The 20165-nt window shown below is 37.0% G+C and overlaps 1 protein-coding gene across 3 annotated transcripts in view; it reads left to right on the forward strand.

Annotated features, from left to right (window-relative positions):
- The window catches only part of Mkln1 (muskelin 1), a 121235-nt gene extending 101070 nt beyond the window's left edge, over nt 1–20165 (forward strand). For all 3 annotated transcript variants that reach the window (XM_005365794.3, XM_026788555.1, XM_026788556.1), the window contains 6 exons: nt 361–508; nt 1488–1602; nt 3526–3665; nt 8534–8636; nt 14152–14206; nt 19750–20165. In XM_005365794.3, the coding sequence (XP_005365851.1) occupies nt 361–508; nt 1488–1602; nt 3526–3665; nt 8534–8636; nt 14152–14206; nt 19750–19871 (683 nt within the window). In that variant the 3' untranslated portion in view covers nt 19872–20165. The remainder of the gene's footprint in view (nt 1–360; nt 509–1487; nt 1603–3525; nt 3666–8533; nt 8637–14151; nt 14207–19749) is intronic.

Consider the following 20165-nt stretch of genomic DNA (forward strand, 5'->3'; position numbering starts at 1 on the left):
TTTTAAAGTTGTTTGCAACCCTCCTTCTGGTGCTTGCTCTTGTGCACATATTCATACTTGTATGTTCTCTTTCTCCATCCCTCTCTCCCCCTCCTCATTCCTTCTCCCCCCACCACTTCTTATTTGTGTGTGTGTTATATATATGTTCTACTTTAGACACCAAGAATCAAGTACTGAACAAAGCAACCTCTACCTTTATGTCACTCACATTCTAGAGCAGAAAGGAGGCTGTACACATGTTGTTTAATACAAAAGGCTGTGGGGGTGTGTTAAAAGATAAATGCAGTGGGTATGTAGAACAAAATGAAGATCTGTTTATTGTAAATATTGTAAAAATTTATGTATTCCTTCCATTTTTAGTACCAATGACAGGATTCACACAGAGAGCAACTATTGATCCAGAACTGAATGAAATACATGTCTTATCCGGACTTAGCAAAGACAAAGAAAAAAGGGAAGAAAATGTCAGAAATTCATTCTGGATTTATGACATTGTGAGGAATAGCTGGTAAGGACTCCTGTCTGTGCTGAAATCCCAGTAATATGTAGATGAAGTTGGTTTATTTAAATATGAGCAGAATGGGAGCAATGTATTAATTCATGATATTGAAAGAATATTAAGTTTTGTGACATATTTTGAGACAAACTTACTATATAGTCTCGGCTGGCCTTGGACTCATGGTTTCCTTGCTTATGCTTGGGATTATAGTTGTGAGCCACCCCACCTGGCCTAAAATATCAGTAATGTAAAGAAATCACTGTCGTTGATAAGATCAGTACTTGTGTATACAGTAACATCAAATGAGTGGGATTTATTCTGTTGTTCACTTTATACTTCCTGTCCTGGGGCTTTAAAGAGTTGTATTTTGCTGTAAGTTACCACCAAGTAGCTAGGCAAAGTTGAAACTTACGTTCTGCTAACATCTCCATGTGCTAGTGCTGCTGAAGGGTAGGTTTGACTTAGTATTCCTAAGCCAAGGCTTGTCTCAGAGCATCTGGCAGAGCAGATGCTGCCTGTTCTGCTTGGGAAACAGTTGCAGAAGATCCAGCTCTCGTATTCAGTGACAACAGAAACACTTCCAAGAACCAGCTCCATTTTCTATGACAATATGCTCAGCTACTGTGGGATCTGTTGTTTTCTGAGTAAGACATTTTGTTTGCATTCAGAATGAGAATGTGCTTGAGTCTTCTGCTGTGAGTATACAGTAAAACACACCTTCACTTTTAGCTCTTCGTGTATACAATTCCTGTTTCCAGGCACAAGATAGCTTGTTCTGAAGTTAGCTATTTTGAAATGTCAGAACTAGTTCTAACAAGTGCATGTCCCTTTATGAGAGTTTCTGACTTTGTACTTGGATGTGAACAAGTGTACATTTCTTCTGTTGATAATTGGGCCTTGGCAGTTAGCTTACTGCCTATGAGTGTATGAACAGTATGGTTGCTGCTGATCCTTTGAAGTACAGTGTCTTAAAAGCAATGTCTTACAGGTCTTGTGTCTATAAGAACGATCAAGCTGCAAAAGATAATCTGAGCAAAAGTCTTCAGGAAGAAGAACCATGTCCAAGGTTTGCCCATCAGCTCGTTTATGACGAATTACACAAGGTGCGTGAACCACTTTGCCTGTACATTTTCAATGGACTACAGTCTGAAAGTATTCCTGAATAGATCTTATTTCTGATTGTTTTTAAGTAGATTTGAACAGTTTTAATATAGAGACATTTAACAGAATATATAGCAGGCATTCAATATTATTCTTTTTAACACCTCTCTATACACATAGGGATTGAATTCAGGACCTCACACATGCTAAGCAAGCACCCTACCACTGCACTGTATATCTATTCCCAGCCCCTTTTCACTTTTTATTTTGACATTGGATAAGTTGCCCAGGCTCTCCTTGAATTCACTATGTAGCCCATGCAAAGTTTACAAGCCTCCTGTATCAGCTTTCCAAGTAGCTAGAGTTGCAGGACTATCTCACTAGCCCCAGTTTTTTCCTAGAATTATTCAAGAGAATAAACCTTTTGTATGGTCCATAATATTGTTGGCACTTTTCATCTTTTGTATTGTTTTTTTTCCTCCTCTGGTACAGGTTCTTAGTATGTAGCCCAAACTCAAGATTCTTCTGCCTTAGCCTCCCACATGTTGAGATTACAAGTGTACACCATAACATATTTTCTGACCTGAAAATTATCAGTGAATTCTATTTCATTCCATAGAACCAATATATAACGTGTTTCATTGTATATACATTGTGGATATCCAAGTATAAAATTCAGTGTTTTGCATTTTGAGAAGGAACAAGTATATGACTTCCCAGGCATTAGATTTTCCAGTTGTATAGGAAGTCATTTCTTCTATGTACTTCTTATATAAGTGACCTATCTACCAGCATTATGAGAATAATTTTTGTATCACTAAGTTTTCAAAGTAGTTTCTGTAATTATTTTCTTTAAATTGGATGTGTAATTTAGCAACTAGACTCAGATTGTATGGAAATAATTTTTTTTCTGTTTAAGCTATAGATGAACATTTAAAATCTGTGCTGTATATCTTGAAACCTTCAGATAAAAGACAACATGGAAATGAATATAAGCCCTTACTCCTAGAGTTTCCCAACTTAAGGGGTTATTGGAGAATTTTTATTTAGTTGGCTAGAAATAATATTTATTTTGTAGTACTATAAATATAGATGTTTTCAAATTTCAGGGAAATATTTTAATGTTTAGTATAAGTGTAGAAAAACATTGAGGGGCTGGAGAGATGGCTCAGAGGTTAAGAGCATTGATTGCTCTTCCAGAGGTCCTGAGTTCAATTCCCAGCAACCACATGGTGGCTCACAACCATCTGTAATGAAATCTGGTGCCCTCTTCTGGCCTGCAGGTATACATGCAGACAGAACACTGTAAACAAAATAAATAAATCTTTAAAAAAAAAAAAGAAAAACATTGAAATTATATTTGAATGGTGAAATCACTATTGTAATCATTTTACATTTCTTGTTTGGCATTAATTGAACAATGAAATAATACTCTGAAAGTTTTGTATGTCTTTTACTATTTGGCATTTAGGTTAAATCATAGTAAGATGTTAAAGTTTTTTACTAAAGTTTTAATATACTCTTAATCTTCAATGATTCTATTTAAAATTCATGTCAGAATTCTTTTGAATATAACTTATTTTGATCAACACTTGATTAACTAGTTTATTTGTAGTTCTTTAAAATATGTGTTGGATTAGCTTATTCCTCCCATGGTTTTTGTTTCATTTCCATTATCTTTTTAATTTTAATAGTATGATTTTAATTCACATGTAGTTTAGGAAAGTACTTTAAAGTAAAATGGAATGGAGAAAAATCATGGGAAACCTTTGGTAAGAATGTATCAATTTAAAAAATTGTCAAATGAATAAGGCAAAGAGAGTTAACTATCATGTACTCCTGGTAAAAGAAATTTCTTTATGAGTACTCTAGTCTTTTGAGTATGTATGAGTTCTTTAAATCCTGATTTGTCATGTTTCTTCTAGGTTCATTATTTATTTGGTGGAAATCCAGGAAAATCTTGTTCTCCAAAGATGAGACTAGATGACTTCTGGTCACTGAAGTTGTGTAGACCTTCAAAAGACTACTTACTGAGGCATTGCAAGTACCTCATAAGAAAACACAGGTATAAATATAATTTACCAAGCTGTGTGTGGTAGCTCACACCTTTCATACAACCTCTCTAGAGGTAGAGGCAGGCTGATCTTTATGAGTTCAAGGACTGCATGGTCTACATAGTGAGTTCAAGGACAGCCAGAGCTACACAGTGAGATCCTGTATCAAAGTACATTTTTTCTAACTAAAAGTTTTTAGTTAGGGCTGGAGAGATGGTTCAGTGGTTAAGAGCATTGACTGTTCTTCCAGAGGACCTGAGTTCTATTCCAGCAACCACATGGTGGCTCACAACCATCTGTAATGAGATCTGGCGCCCTCTTCTGGCCTGCAGGCATACGTGGAGGAAGAATGTTGTATACATGATAAATAAATAAAATCTTTAAAAAAAAAGTTTTTAGTTAGCATTGTCAGCTGCTCTTGATATGGCTTAGCTATGGGATGCAGGTCTCGCATTGTTACTGTAAAAGAAAGTAGTCATGTGCTCTGAAGATACTGAGTTTTGTAAATGTCTATTTATTTTTGCTTTATTCTTTCAAAGGAAGATACAAAGTAAGGATACATACAGGTGTTAATTTTTTAATAAGCAAGTAAAGTTTTCTAAGTATTAGTTGAAAAAGTATCGATTGCCTAATAATTTTAAAATTGTGTGATTGATTAGACATGATTTAGTCTTAGTAGCAAGCCACTAAAAATGTAGAAATGTGCAGTCTTAGGTGCTAAATTATTGTTTGGAAAAAGGTCATCTTTTATTAATGACTGCATGTTGGTCTCTGATTCTTAGTCTCATAATTAGTTATAGAGTGGAGACTACCACTGTCACTATTTTGTCAAGGTGGAAACTGAGGCAATTTTTGAATGACTTATGTAACTCAAAAGGTCACTCATCTGAAGTGGCAAAGCGAGGGTTTGATCCTGACCTTTCTGACTACAGAGAGCTTCATGTAACCACTGCATGTGGTATGTTTGTGAGTATACATGTACACATATGTGTGCATTTTTATGATTATCACATATACTTACGTATTAGATTATATGTAGAGTATAATTGCCTAAAATGTCTGCATATGTATAAAGCAAGTCTATGCTTTTTTTTTACCATATGTTTAATTATTTATCTTTCTCTGCTTTCATAAGTTGTATTTTAGACAAATTAATGCAGAAACCACTTTTAGGCATCCCTGTAAATAAACATGTTTATTTCCAGGATTTATTGGAAATAATTAATAGATTTTCAGAGATGAGTAACACACTCAGACTTACAAAAAACAGGGTATAAGGTGTATAGAACTCTTCAGAAACAGTAAGTTTATACATCTGGAAGGCTAAATTTAGTTTAGGAAGCTTTTATGTAACAGGGAAATCATCTGTGAACATTTGAAGAACTGGCTTGAGCTGACATTATATCATTTAGTCATTAGCAGAGGGAGAGCGTGCAGAATGAGGAGAGGAAAAAGGAGGTTTGGTGCTGTCTGGAGGCACACAGCAGGAGAGATTGAAAACGGACAGTAAGTTTCTGGATGAACAGTGAAGGGTCTGCAATAGAAGTATGGATTTGAAACAAAGAGGTGTTAAGGGTGACCCTGGAACATTTATCTACTACATTTGTCAAATGGATAATGGAAGGCCTACTTTAAATGTTTGAAAACATGTAAACCTTTTCTTCTGTTAAACTTTAGCCAAATTTAAGAGTTTCCTATATACATAGAATAGAAGTCTATAAAGTGACTAATACATTTTGATAGAAATATACTTATTGGACAGTCTTTAATTATATGCATTACTAGGGTGATTTTTTTTGTTTTTCTTGTGGAAAGTTATTTCTTCTATTTAATTAATGTATAGATTTTGAGGAAAAGAAGTGTCTTGTGAGCAAAGGATATAAATAGTGTCACCATTAACTTTTCAAATAATATTCATCTTTTAAACTTGATGATGTTTTGTGTGTAGAAAGGACCAAGACTTCTTAAAGCTTTAAATTCATAATTAACAGTAGAAAAGAACTGTTGGTTAAACAATTCTAGACCACAGAAGCACCCTTTTACACATAAAGAAGCCCAGGATGGAAACAACAGAACTCACAAACAAGAGGGCAGACATAGCTTCCAGGAAACTGATTTCTTAACTGAACTTAATAGAATGGAAAGTAAAATTTGAGTTTATTTCACAGTACAGAGGATTGGGGTATGCTTACGGTACATCAGTTGAAACAGTTATTTTAGTAATAGCCCAGGCATCAAGGTACTTCTCTGTATTATAGTAATGAGACCAAATGGAAAGTTGTGTGTGAAGCTAGAACAGTTTCGGCAGCTTTTCTGTTTGCTTCATTGTGTCCTCTTTTTCAGCTGACTTCTTCTGACCTTGCTTTCCCTAGGCCTCAGAGCCTAGGCAGGCAGGCAAGCTGGCAGACTGATTGACTATTTTATGACTTTGGCCTACTCCCTTCTCTATGTCTACTTTTTATATGTCCTTCGTCTTAGTTAGGGTTTCTATTGCTATGAAGAGACACATGACCAAGGCAACTCTTATAAAGGAAACATTTAATTGGGTGACTTACAGTCAGAGGTTCAGTCCGTTATCCTCAAGGTACGGGCTGTGTGCAGGCAGAGACGGGCTAGAGAGATAGCTGAGAGTTCCGCATTTTATGCAGGCAACAAAACCCACCTCCAGTGACACAGCTCCTTCAACAAGACCACACCTACTCCAACAAGGCCACATCTAATAGTGCCACTCCCTTTGGGAGCCATTTTCTTTCAAACCACCACATCCTTATATATCCATCTTTTGGTTCTCTTAAGGGAGAGTTCTTTAAAGAATGTCCCTATTGGGAAGGGTTCTGCCAAGCCACTTGATAAGCTGCTGATCAAGCTTGAGACAATTGCCTTTGGCTCAGGTACCAATACCTTTATCTGATCTGTTGTGGATAAGCTGGTAGAGTGATAGACCTCTGCTAGGGGTCTCTTATCTGAGTACTACCTGGTACAAGAGGACAAAATATTTCACTTTTAATCTTGTCCTTGCTAAAGTAGAAACAACCTGTCATGGAAGCAGTATCAGCCTGAACACCACTGGGAAAGGTCTTCACCATCTTCCTTGCCCAGAGGAAGCTAAGTAGTCTATATTAACTACATAGAATTGTTAAAGGCATCACATGTAATCATCTGTATAATTATATTGTAACAAAAGAATGCTATCTTATTTAATAGCTACAAACACTTGGGGTTTGTTTTTGTTGGTGACTGTGTGTCTGTGTTGAGACAGGGTCTCATGGGAAGCCTGAACTTGCTCTATAAACAGGCTGACCTCCAGCTCATAGACATTCACCTACCTCTACTCCTGAGAACTGGGATTAAAGGCATGGGTCACCATGGCAGGCAGATTTTCTTTTTCTTTAACTTAAGAGAATTCTTCCTTTTCAACTGTGAACTTATTCACATGTGTTTGATTGTGATTGTTTTCCAGCTCTTATCTTGACACAATTTGGTGAGGATGGGGGGGGGGCACCTTAATTTCTTAGTTGTTTTTTACAAATGGTGAAAAATGTTGTCATATTATGAGAGTTATTAAAGGATAAATGAAATGTGTAAAATCCCTAATGTAATATCAGGCACATTTCAGATGCTTAGTAAATTGTTACTGTGTTTTTTCTATTGTTATCAATAACTGCTGTAGAAATAGAGGTCAACTGATGGTGGGTAACCAGCCCTAAAGGATACATCTGCTGCACAACTCCTGCCCTAAAGCTAGGGACATCATGGAAGAAGGGGCGGGAAGATTGTAAGGAAGTCTGCTGTGAGACTGTGCCTCCTTAGAAATGACAAGGAAGTGACACCCATAATCTTTGCTGAAACCCTCAATGATATATAACTTTCTAAACAAGACCTGAACAATGACAGTGTCAATTACTAACAGGGAAGGAAGAAATCTTGTCACTAGGCAAAGAACTGCAGGCAACTAAGGAATGCTGAGAGTGGGAAAATTAGGGGGATCGTGCCTGATCCCCCTAGTTGATTACCTAATACGAACTGGTCAGCCCTGAAATCATATATACATAACACTAAATGAAATTAGCAAGCTTCGTTTTATATATTTATATATCTGTATAACAATAATAATCAAAGAAAAAGTGACTATCAATTTGAAAGGGAGTGAAGGATCATGAGAAAGGTTGGGGAGAGGAAAGGAAAGGGGGAAAATTAAAAAAAAAAAATCTATATTCTCACTCCCCCAAAAAATTTAACCTGTGTTAATGGTACTTACTAAAAGTGCCATACTTGGTCTGTTGTCTGTAATTCTAATTACAGGGCACCTGGTACTTTTTGGCCTCTGAGCACCAGGCATACATGCGCGCACACACATATATATGCAGGCAGAACACTTATTCACATAAATATTTTTAATTAAAAAGTGCCTTAGTCAGCTTCAAAACCATTAAGAACTATGACCAGAAAGTCTAGTCTGTTAGTCTAAGAAAGCATTTTGGTTTTGATGTGATACATGGGGTTATATGAGTGTGTGCACACACTGCAGTGTGTGTATAGAGGGCAGAGGACAACTCAGGGAAGTCTCTTCTGAGGGTTGAACTCAGCACAGTAAACGTGGTGGCAAGGAGCCTATCTGCTACACACACTGTTCATAGGGAAGATAAGAAGTGCTGTCACAGACTTTCTAGCAGCACACCTGTGCTACATAGCATGTCTGTCGCATCTCTGTGGACTTAACATATGTACTGTGGTTGGGGGAATTCATACTCTTGTAGCTGCTCTACAAAAAATTTTAGATCCCAGAATAGCTCATCTTTAAGCAGTATACCTTTCTTCACTTCTTAAAGGCATTTCTCATAACTCAAAGTAATTGTTTCCCTTGTTTCATATTTTCTAGGTTTGAAGAAAAGGCTCAAATGGATCCTCTTAGTGCTCTAAAGTATTTACAGAATGATCTTTATGTAACTGTGGATCATTCAGACCCGGAAGAGACAAAAGAGGTAAAGCTGGGAGTAAAATTCTTTTAAATGTTTTTCTAGTTTGAGTGCCTAAAGGAAAATGAAGAAAATATGATGCTCTGATCTTGAAGATAATAAAAATATGGATGAAATGAAAAGTCAGCAGGTGGTCAGATGGTAGGTGGCACACACCTTTAATCCCAGGAGTCAGAGGCAGGCAGATCTTAATCAATTCAAGATCAGCCTGGTCTACAGAGTGAATTCCAGGACAGCCAGGGCTACACAGAGAAACCCTGATTCCAAAAAACAAAACAAAAATAAAAAAAAAAAGGAAAAAAAGTAACCAGAGAGAGTCAGGTGTGGTGCTAAATGCCTGCATTTCTGCATTCTAACATTAGGAAGGTTGAGGCAGGAGGACCACTAACTAATTAAAGGCTAACCTAAGTCACAAGGTGTCTAAGAACACCCTCCATCCAAGAAGAAAAAGACAAAGAAATTGAGCAGGCACATTTGACTCATTCAAAAATAATTTTTAGGTATGAAATTTTAAATTAGACATTAGTTCTGTATTTATGGAAGAATTTATTTTAAGTTTAGTTTTTATAGATCATCAAAGATTATATACAGTTGTTCAATATGCCCTTCTGTTGACATTAAGATCTCTTAAGAGAGAAATAAGGGCTGGAAAGATGGCTCAGAAGGTTAAGAGAGCTGGCTGTTCTTCCAGAGGTCCTGAATTCAATTCCCAACAACCACATGGTGCCTCACAGCCATCTATAATGAGATTTGGTGCCCTCTTCTGGGCTTCATGGATAAATGCAGACAGAACACTGTATACATAATAAATCTGAGAGAGAGACAGAGAGAAACTTCCTCTCCTTGTGTGTAGAAAATCGGGGCAGCTTGGAATGCTTGCAGTGTTAGTATTTATTTATAAAACAGTTCTAGCAGTATAACTTGATTATAGGCTTCTAACCTCATTTAACTAATTTCTAACCTTCCAAAATGAGTCTCAGGATGTTGTTCTGTGAGGTAGGTTTCTGTTCTTAAAGGCACATTTGCCTATCCGGTGTGTGAATGTGTCTCACCGGATCTCTGGCGCTTCAGAGATACCTTTGTCCATTTAGCAGCATCTGAGCTGCAGTCATTTTGCCTTTCTCCCAGCTGGTGCTGAAGGATTACTGCTCTGCTCCTTATCCCTGTTTCCGTGTTTACTGCTGCCTTGCTTTGGCTCTCTAACTGCAGTATTAAACACTTTTCTCCCTTCAGTGTTGACACAGATTTTTATTAATGTCAAATTCTCTCATGTACCAAGATCATTGTATTTTTAAGACAGTAAAACCTGCATGTTTTCCAAACCAAAACAGGCATTCTATCATAGCCTACTGTGAAAATACGTTTTCTTTCTCACTCAGTATTGGCTGCAGTTCTTCATTGGGTATAGAATAAACAAACTACAATTTAGAGCCCTCTGTTTGGGGATAATGAGTTGGTTGTTGGTTTTTTGTTTGTTTGTTTGTTTGTTTGTTTGTTTGGTTGGTTGGTTGGTTGGTTGGTTTTTCGAGACAGGGTTTCTCTGTAGCTTTGGGGCCTGTCCTGGAACTAGCTCCTATAGACCAGGCTGGCCTCGAACTCACAGATCCTCCTGCCTTTGCCTCCCAAGTCCTGGGATTAAAGGCGTGCACCACCACCACCCGGCAAGTTGGTTGTTTTTTAATGTTTACCTGATTCCTGATACCATTTGAAATGTGGGAAATGACTGTAGTTTTGCTGAGAAATTTAATCTGCCATGGTTTATTACACCATGTAGTTGTGAAAATACACTAATGAACATTTTTGTTGCACCATGCGTTTGAGAGTTCTAAATAGATATCCTGTATTTTCCCATGTTTCGTATAAAATGGCCATAACTGGTCACACTTATTTTCTCCTTATTTTTAAAAACCAGACCAAAACAAAACATTTCAGAGTAAATAATCTCAGCTGTGGAAGCTGTAAGTGGGTCGAGAAAACAGTGTGTTCTTGGAGTTAGGGGAAAACCAGGACAGGGAGCTACTGCAAGTTCAGACAGAGCCACTTTACAGTATTGGTAGCGGCTCTAATAGTCTGTGAATCGTACATTTCGTCTGGTACAGGTTTCCTCAGCATTTTCTAAAAGCTTCATCAAGAGTTGCTTAGCCCTAGAAGTTAGTGAGGTGGCATGTGCTTGTGAACATTAGGAGCATCTCTACACTTCACAGCCGTGCCCTCCCCTCACTTCTATCTGCATGTACAGCAAAACACAAGAAACACTTGATATTGGGGAGGGTGGGTCTATGAAACTATGCTGTGTTTTCAAAATGGATAAGCAGGTTTAACTTTTAAACTGCTTTATAATCCAATATTCTGGGTTGCTCCTTTTTTTTTTCTTGTTTGTACATTTTACACATTTTTTTTCATGATTTAAATTAACTTTTCAGTAACCAAAAATATTTTATGTTTGAATAGATATGGAAGTTCTCACAATCTTCATCATTGAATTATAACTAGTATTAGGAGTGACAGCTACAATTTACCATTGTAAATCAAAACATGGTTCTTTGTTTCCTTCAGTCTTTAGGACTTTGGTTCTGAATTGGTAATGAACTTCCAATAAACTTTATAAAAAATTAAATTGAGCCCATGCTTTCATAAATAATCCCCTCGGGATCCTATTTTTTGTTTGTTCGTTTGTTTGTTTAGACTAATAAGATGTAGTTTATAAACAACCACCAAAGAACAAGAAACAAAAGCCCACAAAATAAAACAAAAAAATCATAAAAAGAGAAATAGGATCAGTTGGTAGTAAGAGGGGACCTAGAAAAGTTAGGTATATATACATTATATACTATACATGTATGAAAATGTCATGATGAAACATGTTGTTATGTGCAATTAACATATGCTAATAAAAATGATATTTTTTTCTAGAAAAGGCTTGTTTAGAAGGTACTAACATCCTAATAAGGGAGATAATATAATAAGCATATTAAATAAGCAAATTACATAGTCCATTATCATTTGGTTAAGTATGGAAGGCTAATATAATGTAAGAAAAGTTAAAAGAGCAGCACGAGGCGGCCCACACCTGAAACCTCAACACTTGGAAGGTGAAGGCATGAGACTATGTCATTTCGGGTCATCCTCAGCAACACAGTGAGCTCAAGGCCAGCCTGGGCTACATAAGACCTTGTGTCAAAAAGTCAGTGGCAGGAGGTTAGGCCTAAAGGAAATCATAATTTATAAGGGTAAGAATTGGGGCAGTTGAAGTTTTAAATGGGTTCATCATACTGGGCCTCAGTAGAAATCAGATTTGCACATAGGCTTGAAAAACATAAGGGAGTCTCTGAGGAGACAGTGTAGTGAAGACACTTTCCCACAGCTGCACAGAGATCCTTGTAGGTGTGTGAGCATTCTGGCATGGTTTAGGAGAATGGCAAGAAGCCCATGCTTACTGAAGGGAAGAAGTCAGAAGAACAGAAGAAGTGTGAAATGAGGCGTGTATAGAGAGATTGGAAAGGATGAATGGCTTCATAAACCTGGGTAGGACTGTTTTAGCTTTTACTTTGAGTGATTAAGGACTCTTCCAGATATGGTGCATGGGAATGACAAGATCTCTGTATTTTAATTAGACCACCCTGACTACTGTATTGAGGAAAGACCAGTAGCAAACAAGCATAGAGCCAGGAAGACTTGTTAAAGAGATGGCAGAAGTCTCAACAATAAGCTATGGTAGTTCAGATCACAGTGGAGTGGTAAGAAGTCAAAATAGAATAGAGACTGAGTATACTTAAAGGTAGAATGGACATATGATGGCTTAAATATAGTTAAAGAACAATGAGTTGTAAGGTGCTTTTCTCTTGGAGGCACTGGGGGGACTCCTGATTGAGATAGGAGCCTAATTTTGCATATGTCCAAGAAATGCCTGTGAGACCAGGTTGAGGTGTTTAGCTTGCAGTTAGACATTTGAGAAACTTGGGAAAGAGGTCTGTAATTCAGTTTAATATCTGTTACCATTATATTATCAGTTCAGTTTACATTGTCAGTTTGTTAAAAGAACAGATTTCTCTGGAACTTCTCCATAAGGAATCAGTGAAGTTTATTTTTCATTTTAGGAGTTAGAAAAGAAAAAAGAAAAAGTCAAGATAAAATAAAACATTATTGAAATAAAAAACATGCTATAAAACATAAAGTGGTTCTTTGAAAAAGTAAATAACTTTTATCAAGATTCATGAAGAAAAAAATGAAAACATAAACTATGAACATCACATGTATCTTTGGGTTTTTATTGCTGTGAAGAGACACCATGACCACAGCAACTCTGATAAAGAAAACATTTAATTGAGGGTGGCTCGCTTACAGTTTTAGAGGTTCAGTCCATTATCATCATGAAGGGGAGCATGGCATGCAGGTAACAGGTGTCGTGCTGAGGGAAGTTTGAGAAAAAGACTTCAAAGCCCATCCCCGTATGACACAGTTACTCCAACAAGGCCACACCTCCTAATAGTCCCATTCCCTTTGGGGGTCATTGTCTTTCAAACTACCACAGCATGAAACAGTGATGTGGTCACTAGAACTTCAATATGAGAAGAGTAACAAAAAGAAACAATAGAAAAAAACCTCATCAGCACATTGAAGAATGTAATGTAATGGACAGAAGGTTACTTAAAAAATGTAATTTACCAAAAAAAAAGATGTAATTTATCAAAACTGACATAAGAAATAAAAGACCTTAAAGAATCCCATATTTGTTACATAGTTGAGTTTGTAATTAAAAATCTTTCAGAAATATTCCAGCCCCAGTGTCTCTATCAATAATTCTATTGATCATTTAAAAAGCTATAATTAATTCTACATAAACTCAGAAATCAGATGAATTCCTGAATCTATGTGAATCCTTTGTAATTATGCTGTGAGAGCTAACCAAAGATATTACTATGAGAAAAAATTTATAGACGGGGACTGGGGAAATAACTACCAGCAGTTAAGGGCACTTGCTGTTCTTCCAGAGGACCTGGGTTCAGTTCCCAGCACCCACATGGTGGCTTACAAGCATATGTAAGTCTAGTTCCAGGGCATCCAACATCCTCTTCTGGTCTCCATGGGTATCAGAAACTCACATAGTATACAGATTGACATGCAGCCAAAACATCCATAGACATAAAATAAAAATGAATGATAAATCTAGAATATTTGTTCCATTTCAGACTTCTAAAAGACAGTTGAGCCTTACAAAATGTCAGTGTGTAAACATTATCTGAAAATTTAAAGACATCCAAGGAGGTTGAGATAGGAGACATATGAGTTCAAGGCTAGCCTGGCTACACAGTGAAAACTTCTTTCAAAAAATAAAAAATAAAGTAGAAAAACCAACATGATTTTTTTTTTCAATCTAAATGTGGTGGGGGGGAGTATCACCAACATTTGGTGATTAGATCTATGTAATGAATGCTTAAAAGTAGCCGCTATAATAAATGAAAAGTCACGAAGTTATTTTTCTTAAGTGTGTCTGCTAATTTGCTACTGTATTTCTTTACAGTTTCAACTCCTAGCCTCAGCTCTGTTCAAATCTGGCTCAGACTTCACAGCTCTAGGTAAGTATGCCAGCAGTTTATCCTATTACGCTAATGTTTGTTTGGATTTTGGTCTCCTGTGTGGAGCATTAGATGAGGTGTGCATTCAAACAATTGTATGCAATTTTTAATAGTGTTAAAAGGTTACTTCTCAGGCATCACTCGCCAGTTCCTGGTTGTAGTTTACAGTTCATAAGCCACTTGAAGCAGGCTGATAGCAATAGAAGCATGGTCAAATAAACCAATCTTTGTAGCACTACTTTGGAATCAACACTTGATTTGGGTGGGCTGTTTTCTCTCTGTTCTTTGGGGAGTTATGTGGTGTCAGGAGTTGATAAATGGGAATGAAATTTGGAAAGTAAATTATCTTTCTTTAGAAGTGAAAATTGTTAATGGTTGATAAATTCATTCCTCAAGTTCCTTTAAGGTTCTTTCCCCTCAAACTTCTCAAATATGAGTATTAGTCTTCATTAAGAAGTACTCTTATTTAGTATTAATGAGTTACTTGGAAAAACTATGGTGCTAGGAATGGAATGGTATTAATGGGTGATTGAAGTAACTAAAGTCATAGAACCCCAGTAGTGTAGGAAATGGTCACATGAAGTAGCCTTTGCACAACAAAATGCTGTCAACATAGTAAACTGCGACAATCTTTACCAGCTGTACTTTAGGCAATTTAAATATATAAAGAGATACAGAATTTAAGCTCACATACACAAAAGCCTTAATTAATTAATTAATTGTGCCAATCAGTAACAGGGTCAGTGAACTAAACAGACAGTTCTCCAAAGAAGAGATTCAAATGGCCCATAAATGTCTTTTAAAGTTTTTATGTAGTTAGCCATCAGAAAAGTGCAAATTAGAACTACTTTGAGATTCCATTTCACTGCAGTCTTCAGAATGGCTGTCCTCAAGGAAACATGAAAACAAATTCTGGCAAAGGATACAGGGAAAGAGGGTCCTTGTTCAGTGTTGATGGTGATGTAAACTGGTGTAGCAGTTGTGGAAACCAGTGTGGAGGCTTCTCAAAAGCTATAAAGAGAACTGCAGTATGACCCAGCTATGTCATTCCTAGACATGTACCTAAAGGACTCTGTATCCCACCACAGAAATACTTGCACATCCTTTTTCATTGCTGCTCTGTTTGCAGGGAAATGGAACTGCCTTAAATGTCTATCCACAGATGAATAGATAATGAAAGTGGGTGTATACATATGTGGAATTTTGAGCATCCATAAAGAAAATGATATTTGCAGGAAAGTGGGTGGAACTAGAAAATGTTGCACTAATTGAGGTGACTCTTGTGAAAAACTCAGAATTAGATTTCTGTGAGCCCCTCCAAGAGATCATTGCATAACATCGATTCCTTGGTGTTTCTATTTAATATGTCCTTATTTAGTCAACATTATTTATTCATTCACATTGAACTCATGGTCAGGAGGACAAAGCCCTTACCTAAATGAAGTTTGTTTAGCTTCTTGTCTCTGAAAGGCATGTCACAACTCTTTACTCTTAGAAACACTAGATTGCAGCTCCAGGTTACCATCAACAGCACAGAATTGAACAACATGAAATGACAGCTGTATGATACAAGACCTGAAACAGAAGGCAGACTCTACTGGGGATGTGCTCTGGCAGCTCCAGTATCCTGCCATTCTGCGTTTGTCTATAAATGTTCACAATAATGCCACAAAGCCGGGCAGTGGTGGCGCACGCCTTTAATCCCAGCACTCGGGAGGCAGAGGCAGGCGGATCTCTGTGAGTTCAAGACCAGCCTGGTCTACAAGAGCTAGTTCCAGGACAGGCTCCAAAACCACAGAGAAACCCTGTCTCGAAAAACCAAAAAAAAAAAAAAAATAATAATAATAATGCCACAAGTCTTGATTGTGGGACTACAAATCAATTCCAGTGATTAGGTGACTTTGTAAATATAGAATCTTTAATCAAGATATGTGCATATGTAAGAATATGGTTTTGAGTATGTTAGTTTTGTTACATAGTGTAAAAATATACTATACAGCATATTTTATTTAATTGTGTAACTTTGAAATTTTTTTGTGAAACTACTATATTTGCTCTGTCCTTATGAAAGTATTCTAAGGACCTCCATAGTCCATCTGATGGTAGTGTCAGTTTTGATTCCTTATTGGTAAATAGTGATGAAAGTAAAGATACTTTTGAGGAATAAGTGAGCATAGCCTATGGCCCTATACACTGCAATAAGACTAAGCAGATAGACTTTAGAGTCCCCTCACTGTCTGTGAGACCTTATTAAACTACTAACTCTCAGGTGATTCTAATAGTGGAGTTTATATGCCCAGGCCTAGAAATGATATGTTGACTGTTAGTGTAACTGATTTTGTATTTCTCAAATAATTTGCTACTACAAAGAATATTGCCTCCTTGGAAAAATGACTGACAGTGTTTTGTAAGAACGAACTTGAAAGCTTATTATATGAGAAAGTATGGAGATGTTCAAAATTTCGTGGGTATATTTCTTACTGGCCAAATCTGAGATTATATGAATATCAAAATGATTGGTGACAATGATGAGTTTAATATTGAATAAAAGACAAATTCAGGAGTACACACTGATCCAAACAAGTTTAAAAAGGGAAGATAAAATATTTCAGGACATAGTGGCACATGCTTTTAATCCCAGCACTTGGGAAGCAGAGGCAGGTGAATCTCTTGTGAGTTCAAGGCCAGCCTGGTCTACAGAGTGAGTTCCCAGACATCCAGAGATACATATTGAAACCCTGTCTTGAATAAAAGCAGATGTTGGTGGGGGGCGAGATCTTTATAACAGAATGGCAGTTAGCAACTATAGAAAGAAGCACAGTTAGAAGATCACAGTGGTTTATATAATTGCTAGTGACTAGTAACTGCTGATCATTGAGTACTGGGGTTTGAGAAAACAGGGACAGGGCTGGAGAGATGGCTCAGAGGTTAAGAGCATTGCTTGCTCTTCCAAAGGTCCTGAGTTCAATTCCCAGCAACCACATGGTGGCTCACAACCATCTGTAATGGGGTCTGGTGCCCTCTTCTGGCCTGCAGGCATACAGACAGAATATTGTATACATAATAAATAAATAAATATTTTTTTAAAAGAAAGAAAAAAGAAAACAGGGACATATGTGGTATCGGACACTTTCCCCATTCTCAGATTACTAATATCAGAGGTAGAAATAAAACTTTATCAGAGAAATTTGGCATAGGCTGAGTTAACATTATGATCAGAGTTAATATCATCAATATCAGTCCCAACTGACAACCTGTGCTTTCCGAGATGATGCTCTGAGAAGGGCACAGTATCACTTCTGTAGTATTCTACCAAGACTGCATAAACCAGTGTCTGATCATAGAACCATCAAGACAAAGTTAATCCAAATTTAACATGCACACTCTGCAACTTTTCTATATGCAACAAAAAGAATCTGTGCCATGAGAAGATGGAGAAGCTGCAGATTTGATTCAGATCAAAGAGACTTCAAATCCAAATGTAGGGGTAGTTTTTTTGTTGTTTTTTTTTTTTTTTGCTTAGAGATAGGTGAATAATAAAATGATTAAAACATCAATGTAAAGTTTCCCAAATTTAATATATAGTGAGGATTAAGATGTAGCTCAGAGACAGAACACTTGCCATGTGCAAGGTCTTAGATTTGTTCCTTAACACCACAGAAAATGTGTATGCATAGAGTTGGGGCAGGGATGGAAGAAAATTGGTTTGGTCGGTCATGTGAGTGGACATTCTGTTCTTAGATGGAAGAAAAAGAGGGATGGTTGGTCATATGAGTGGACATTCTGTTCTTAGATGGAAGAAAAAGAGGGATGGTTGGCCATATGAGTGGATATTCTGTTCTTAGTTGAAATGAGTTCAGTAACTCAGGAATAAGGTGCTTCCACAAAAAAGTTGGTGAGTTGGCCATATACATCCACAATAAGGACATGTCAAGCAAGACACTACTATCAAAGTGAAGGCTCTCAATGAATTCTCATTGTACTTTCAAAACCTCTGTGTGTTTGCAATGTCTTGAAAGTAAAGCAATTTGGAAAATTCAGAAATGCCTAATAAAGAAAAACGGTTACATTCTCACCTTCACAAGTAAGCTTTGTTACTATTTTGCAGTATTTCCTTCTATTCATTCCTATGATATGATAGCAGACTTTGTTAAGCTAAGCTCAAAGGAAGAAACATTTCCCCTGCAAACTTAAAAAAACTAATAATAATAACAATTTTTTTAAAAAATAAAAAGGAATGAACTATTCTCAAGGCATTATTTCCTTCCAGGAAGCTGGTATCTTTGACAATGTTGTGTTCTATTTCTATTCTTTATAAGATTAAAACAAATTGGACCTAAAACTGTTGAGTGGAATCAGTTCAATTTGTGTTTTCCCTAAACTATCACAGCCATGGTTTTTTTTCTGAAGGCACGCAACAGAGCTAACATGTCCCAGCTAACCATTCAGTAATAGGAGAATCATTTGTCATACAACTATTTAATTTGTATGTTAGAAGTCTGAAGCAGCTGAGAACAGATACAGACTGACCAAAGTGGGGCATTGGTTGGTGTGAACTTGAAAACTAAATGTTGCTTGATGTAAATGGAGGAAAGACTCCTTTATGTTAAGAAACCCTGTCTTTTAAGAAAAAGTCTTCTACCCTCTGGTATTTATTTTCTTAAAAGTACTTAATTATTCTCATTAAATATGCTTAGTTTAAACCATGTTACATAGAACCACAATAATAGCATTTCTTAATGTTGCCTGTGTGCTCTACAGACATTTCTTTCTCTTGGTTGTCTATATTTTCACTCAGTTCTCTGGTAGTACTTTCACCTTTAAAGACCTTGCTGATCTTAGCCTGCTTTCCTAAAGATCTCTTTGTTGTCATTTTGTTACATTTTATTACCAAAAACATCAGTGGGACAGAAGCACTCAAGATAGATAGGAGTGGAATTTCCTCAATGAAGTAGTGGGGGAATAATCTAGCAAAGGAAAGATGAGAAGTCAGTATTAATTACTAAAGCAGCAGTCTTTCTGCCAGGTTCCACATAGTTGCAGTTAATCTGCACAGAACTCTGTGAAGTAAAACAGGAGCTCACAGTTGTACTTCTGTGAGGAAGTGGGTGCTGCGCCAAGGAGGCTCATAGTGCCAAGTCCACACTGCTGCAGCCCTCCGCCAGGGCAGTGCTTCTCAACCTGTGGGTCAGAACCCTTTCACAGATTTGCTAAGATCGGAAAACACAGATGTTTACTCTACAATTTATGACAGTAGTAAAATTATAGTTATGAAGTAGCAACAAAATAATTTTATGGTTGGGGGTGGGGGAGATATCACAACATGAGAAACTGTATTAAAGGTCACAGTCCTGGGAAGGTTGAGAATCACTGCTCTAGGTGTTGTGATCTGGGAGAACCAGGATTATGTTGGTAGAGTTTGGCTAGTTTTGAAGCCTGTCTCCATTTTGATTTCATATTGTACATGATGCTGGTAACATTAACTTTCCTGTTGCGTTGAATTTTTGAACTAATACATACATTTGTTTTCTTTTCTTCCCCAGGCTTTTCAGATGTGGATCACACCTATGCTCAGAGAACTCAGCTCTTTGACACCTTAGTAAATTTCTTTCCTGACAGCATGACTCCTCCTAAAGGCAATCTGGTAGACCTCATCACACTGTAACCTGGGGAGTCACTGGAGGACGTGTTAGGCTTAGAAGTGGAGACAGGAGTCGGAGTTTGCTGTTGGCGTGGGCAGAGGTGACATCGCAGTGACTGAGGACTGCATCAGTTTGGAAGGATCCTTATTATCACAAGTTTTAACCCACTCCTTCGTACCTGACCTCAATCCCTTTTTCCTCATACTCCTGCATTAGGCTAATAAAGTGAAATTGCTATACTTCCCATTTAATTATGTATATTTTCTTTAGCTTTGAAGAATTAACAAATATTAATAAAAATTAGGCTTTTCCCTTTT

Source organism: Microtus ochrogaster, unplaced genomic scaffold, assembly GCF_000317375.1.
Source record: "Microtus ochrogaster isolate Prairie Vole_2 unplaced genomic scaffold, MicOch1.0 UNK4, whole genome shotgun sequence".
Taxonomy (NCBI): domain Eukaryota; kingdom Metazoa; phylum Chordata; class Mammalia; order Rodentia; family Cricetidae; genus Microtus; species Microtus ochrogaster.